General features: G+C 43.3%; 1 protein-coding gene across 1 annotated transcript in view; it reads left to right on the forward strand.

The window, feature by feature from the left end:
* The first annotated feature begins 264 nt into the window (after nucleotides 1-264).
* The window catches only part of LOC109917113 (growth hormone receptor), a 108506-nt gene continuing 102425 nt past the window's right edge, over nucleotides 265-6345 (forward strand). The window contains exon 1 of the mRNA XM_020516897.2: nucleotides 265-355. Within this exon, the coding sequence (XP_020372486.2) occupies nucleotides 286-355 (70 nt within the window). The 5' untranslated portion in view covers nucleotides 265-285. The remainder of the gene's footprint in view (nucleotides 356-6345) is intronic.

The raw sequence follows: 6345 nt of genomic DNA on the forward strand, positions 1-6345 counted from the left end.
CCATGCTACATCTGTCCTTGGAGTATAATTCGTAAAGTTACCTGGTTTCCCTAGTTGATCTTGCCTTGATGAGGTACAGAAGCTATTGTCTCCATGCTTGAGTTATGGACATTGACAGTGGTTATTTTGTACTTCAAAATTTAGGAATGTTGCTGGAATTATGATGGTGCTCTCTGGAACAACAGCAGAATAAAGAATAGCCAGGTTGGACAAAATAAGGAAGATGTGACATTCACCTTAGTCATTCAATATTTTTTCTTCTTGTAGGTAATTCTGGATTGAGTAATGGCTGCCATCTGGGCCACTTGGTTCTTTCTGACTGTGGCTGTCAGTAACTCTGCCTACTCCTCAGATGGTAAGTTCAATATGTGCCATTTTTCACAGGTATACAATGAGAAGTAAAAAGATTTGGATGAAAAATGGTATAAAATGTAGTTCTTAATCAAGTAAAGTTGTTGGAGAGAGAGCTGGTGGAAATAACATTCATGTGTTTGTTGTGACCATAGCTTTTGTGAGGCCATTGGCTTTATCTTGTGTCTTATTTGGTTTCCTTCAATCCTCTCTCAGTCCATTGTTCAATGCCTCTTCTGCTTTTCTCCATATCCTCAATTTCTCCTTCAGACTGAAATAAGAATTGCTTGCAAATAAAACGGAGATAAAGGCTCAGGTCAAATTAAGTTAAGAAATAAGCGCAATGTAAATGGCTAAAGAATTGATAAGGTGCAACTGTTAAGCTTAAATTTGTTACACCTCACCGGGGTAGTGCGTTGGAAATCAAGGGAGCTGGGTGTTCTCGTACATGAAACACAAAATGTTAGCAGACAGGTAATAACAAGTAATTAAGAAAGGAAACGGAAGTTTGGCCTTTGTTGATAGGGGGTTGGAGCTTAAAAAAACAGGGAAGTCTTGTTACAACTGTAAAGGGTGTTGATGAGATTGCAACTGGTGTACGGCTTTGGTCCCTGTATTTAAGAAAGGATGGATTGTCAGTGGAGACAATTGAAAAGAGACTTATTAGGCTGATTCCTGGGATGAAGGGTTTGACTTATCAAGAACAACTAAACTGGTTAGATCTTCATTCATTGAAGTCCTGACAAATAAGGATTTTTCTGAATGAAATATACACGATTCTGAAGAGACTTGGCAGGGTAGATGATGAAAAGATGTTTCCACCAATGCAGGGGTCTTGAACTAGGGGACATAGTTACGGTATAATGGAGCATTTATTTAAAACTAAGAAGTTAAAGAACCTTTTTCTCTCAGAGCTCTACCTGGAGATTTTTGGAGTTAAGGCTATGAGGAGCTGGCACATAAGTGGAGTTCAGGCCTGGGACAGACCAGCCATAATCTTTTTGAATGGCAGGGCAGGTTTGAGGGACAGAATGGCCTACCTCTGTTCCTATTTGTTATGTTCTAACTTTATGAACATAGGAGAGTAGAAAAACAGAAACAGAAGTAGGCCATTTGGCCTGTTTTGCCTACCCCACCGTGTAATATAATCATCAATGATTAATTGAACGCTTCAGTGCCTTTTACTCACCCTATCCCTATAACCCTGTATGCTACCGATGATCAGAAATCTATCACAGAAAGAAGAAAGAACAGTACAGCAAAGGAACAGGCCTTGCAGTACACCAAGATTTCACCCATACATGATGCCTTTCTAAACTAAAAATTTTAGTAAGTTGCGGGGATATCCATTTAAAGCAAGGATCTTGTATAAGTGTTCTTCCTTGCTTTAAACGAATATCCCCGCAACTGCATCCACAGATGCCTACAAAACAAGCAACAACAGGAGGACGCAGTACGCCCAAACACACTGACCACACTTCCCTACATCAGGAACATATCAGAACTGACAACAAGACTCCTAAGACCATGAGGAATCATGGTGGCCCACAAGCTCACAGCCACTCTACGACAAACACTCACCAGGATTGAAGACCCCATTCCCACAACATGGTTTACAACATACCATGCAATGGCTTCCACAAATATCACATTGGACAGACAGGAAGGAAACTAGCCATCAGAATCCACAAATATCAACTAGCAGCAAAATGGCACGATAAACTCTCCTTAATGTCAGTGCATTCAGACAACACCATCAGTTTAACTGGGACAAAATAACCATTAGTGGCCCAAGCCAAACATAGACACGCACAGGAATTCCCTAGAGGCATGGTTCTCCACCCATAATGCAATCAACAAACATATAGAATCGGAGCCCATATATAAACCCATACAGATCAAAACCGGAAATGACAGTACTCATAGAACATAGAACAGTACAGCACAGTACAAGCCCTTCGGCCCACGATGTTGTGCTGAACTTTTACCCTAAACCTAAGGTCTATCTAACCTCCACCCCTACCTTATACTATCATCCATATGCCTATCTAATAGCCACTTAAATGCCCCTAATAAGGCCGACCCCACTACCCTCTCCGGCAATGCATTCCATGCCCCTACCACTCTCTGAGTAAAGAACCTACCTGTGACGTCTCTCCTATATCTACCTCCACTCACTTTAAAACTATGCCCCCTCATAATAGCTACCTCCACCCGAGGAAAAAGTCTCTGGCTGTCCACTCTATCTAAACCTCTGATCATACTCACCATAACGGACCGGACAGTATAAATTCCAAGAGGAGTAGAATAACATCGTTTCATCGGAGGTTCCACTGATGATGTCACCTAGCACAGTGACGAAACATCTGAACAAAAACAAGCCAGCTCGGCGAGCAAGTCAACAACCTCATCCACAACCCGAGCTACAAATCTTTGCCAAAACTTTAAATCTACTCCTGTGTCTTATGGACTTCTGGTCTTATTTGGGATGCCGTCAGCATTCAGTTGCAGTATCCTGTTCTTACATTCTCTCAGGGTGATCTAGAATGTTCCACAGCATCATCGGGGAAGAACAAAGGAATTCTGGAGCTCAGGCCAAATGTGTTCTTCAACTAACTTCACTGAAATTTATTGGCCATTTATCTCATTTCAGTTGATTGCAGAACATTGTGAGTTAAAGAAAATTTTTCACAAACGAGGTGGTTAGAACATTCAACACTTTTCCACATGTGGATTGAGATTGAGAGGATAGGATTACTTCGTTTGAAAGGATATTCACTGGTTGAGAATAAGAATTTAAATGGGGTAATTGACGAAGTAGAAAACAAGGACCTCTCATTGAAAACATACCAGCCATAGAATCAGTGAGTCTCCTTTGTGTTGTGATTTCCAAGTCATTTGTTTGCACACTGAGAGTTTTTAGGGAATTAGAGAAGTTCGAATAAAGTTTAAGTTTCTGAACTAACATTTATTGCCCCCTGTACCCCTCCCATAAGGACACTCACATACACCTCAAATGATAAGTGCAATCTGAATTCAAAGTTGTCTTGTGGGCAATATTATGTTTCAGGGCTGATTTGCCTGTGAACCTAATACCCGAGATCAGGTTCATTTCTATTATTACGTTTGTTCCACTGGCTGAGCGAGTACAGATTTAAAATTGAATACTGCACAGATAGACACAATGTTAACTCCATCACAGCCATTCACTGTGCTGTTGTTCTCATGATACATTGGGATCCTTCTTTTCACTCAGACCACAAGAGCGCTTCAAAATCTACTGCAGGTTATGAAATTCTAACATCACAGCACACAGCCTTTGTGCTGCTGACACTCCTGTTCCACATCTGATTGCTCAGCTTCAGAAACAAAGTCAAGTGGGGTGTATTATTCTGGTCAGACAGGCTGGTAAACTAGCTTTCTGGAACTTTAAACAATTGTTTACAGACCCATGCTTGGAGTGATACTGTGTGTCTGTGCAGGTGCCTGGTGTTGATCTGGTGAACAAACTAACCACTGTAATCTGGCCAGCACCACTTAGACACTTTCAAAATGCTGGATTCAGTAAATTCAGTTGATGAGGGACTGAAGCACAAAGCTGACTTGCACATTTCAAAGTGCAGGGGGCTTATTAATTATTTGATACTCTTTATTGTTACTTTCTATTTCTCATCACCTTGAGGTGTTTGGATTTAATTGAACATTTGAATTCTGGGAAGTAACTGATACAGTAAACAAGGACAGGTAGGAGTGAGAACTAGAAATAAGGAAGAAATCCTGACCGTCGAAGGTTAAGCCTAATGCTGTGGGTCCAGGTTGTTGTCAATATACCCACAGAATTACAGACTTCCCTGCAGTCTGCTAATCACTTCATAAAAACCAAAAGAACTGCGGATGGTGTAAATCATGAACAAAAACAGAAGTTGCTAGAAAAGCTCAGCAGGTCTGGCAGCATCTGTGAAGAAAATATCGGAGTTAACTTTTGGGTCCGGTGACCCTTCCTCAGAACTGATGATGGCTGGGAAAACGTCAGTTTATATGCAGAAAATAGAAAGGGGAGTGGGGTAGGGAGTAAACGATAGAATAGAGCCTAAAGAGATATAAGATCAGTTGGACAGACAAAGGAGTTGCTAACGATCAGGCTGGGACGGTGAGTAGTTGTTAATGGGGACTGTTAGTGACTAACAACAGGGGGTGTGTAATGGCAGGCTATGTGATAACAAGGCCTGGTGTGTGGGGTGGGGGGCTGGGACATGGGAGAGTTTAGGCATTAAAATTATTGAACTTCATATTGAGTCCGGAGGGCTGTAGGGTCCCCAAGCGGAAAATGAGGTGTTGTTCTTTCAGCTTGTGTTGAGTTTCACTGGAACACTGCAGCAAACCAGAGACAGAGATGTTAGCCAGGAAACAGGGTGGTGTGTTAAAGTGGCAGGGAACAGGTAGCTCAGGGTCTTTTTTGCAAGCAGAATGTAGATATTCTGTGAAGTGGTCACCCAGTCTACACTTCGTTTCCCCAATATAGAGGAGGCCACATTGTGAGCAGCGAAAGCAGTAGACTAGATTCTGGGAAGTGCAGGCGAAGTGTTGCTTCACGTGGAAGGTACGTTTGGGCTCTTGGATACTGGGGAGGGAGGAGATAAATGGGCAGGTGTTGCACCTTCGCACAGGGGAACATGCCGTAGGGCTGTGGGGAGGTGTTGGGGGTGAAGGAAGTGTGGACCAGGGTGTCCCGGAGGGAACGGTCCGTGCGGAAAGCGGACAAGGGAGGGGAGGGGAATATGTGTCTAGTGGTGGCACCTCACTGGAGGTGGCAGAAGTGGCATCTGATGATCTTCTGGATGTGGATGCTGGTTGGATGACAGGTAAGGACAAGGGGACCCCTAACGCTGTTGCAGGAAGGAAGAGAAAGGGTGAGGGCGGAAGTGCGGGTGATGGGTCGGACCCAGTTGAGGGGCCTGTCAACAACAGAGCTGGGGAATCCTCGGTTAAGGAAGAAGGTAGACATTTCGGAGGCTCCCTTGTCGAAGTTGGCCTCATCTGAACATATATGATGGAGACGGAGAAACTGAGAGAATAGAATGAGTCTTTACAGGAATCACGGTGTGAGGATGTATAGTCCAGGTAGCTGTGGGAGTCAGTGAGTTTACAGTGGATATTAGAGGCCAGTCTATCCCCAGAACTGGAAACAGAAATGTCGAGGAAGGGAAGGGAGGAGTCAGAGATAGACCCCAGGTGAAAGTGAGGGCAGGATGGAAACTGGAAGCAAAATCGATGAACTTTTCCAATTCTGGATGAGAGAGGGAAGCAGCACCGATGGTATCATTGATATATCAGAGAAAGAGTTGTGGTTGGGGGTCGGAATAGGACTGGAACAAGGTATGTTCCACATAGCCCACAAAGAGACAGGCATAACTAGGGCCCATGCAGATACCCATGGCCACCCTTCTTGCCTGAAGAAAATGGGAAGAGATAAAAGATAAGTTGTTGAGGGTGAGGATGAGCTCAGCCAAGCAGTGGTGGTGGGTGGGGATGGTTCAGGATTTTGCTCCAGGAAGAAGCGGAAAGTCCTAACACCCTCCTGGAGGGGAATGGACTTGTAAAGGGTTTGCATGTCCATGGTGAAGAGAAGGCGGCTGGAACCTGCAAAACTGGAAGTTTTGAAACCAGCACTGGATATGCAGGAAAGTAACAAAGAAGGTGCCCAGTTTCAGGAATTGTATGGAAATGCTAAGGGTGTGGAATTTAATTTTCTTTAGAAAAGAGAGTTTGACCTGATCACATTGAAGTTTGATAGTTTGTGTTGATGGAACTAAACCTAGCAAATGGTTTAATGCTCAGGACCATGCTAATTCTGAGGAAGATGGGAAATCAGGAAGGAGATTTCCCCAAATGTGTCATTGAGTTGTGAAATTTTAACAGAGATGCCAATGAGATGAGAAACACACTCAATAATTTCAAGAGATAGTAGGAACTGCAGATGCTGGAGAATCTGAG

The sequence above is a fragment of the Rhincodon typus genome, chromosome 3 (assembly GCF_021869965.1).
Source record: "Rhincodon typus isolate 14 chromosome 3, sRhiTyp1.1, whole genome shotgun sequence".
NCBI classification, from domain to species: Eukaryota; Metazoa; Chordata; class Chondrichthyes; order Orectolobiformes; family Rhincodontidae; genus Rhincodon; species Rhincodon typus.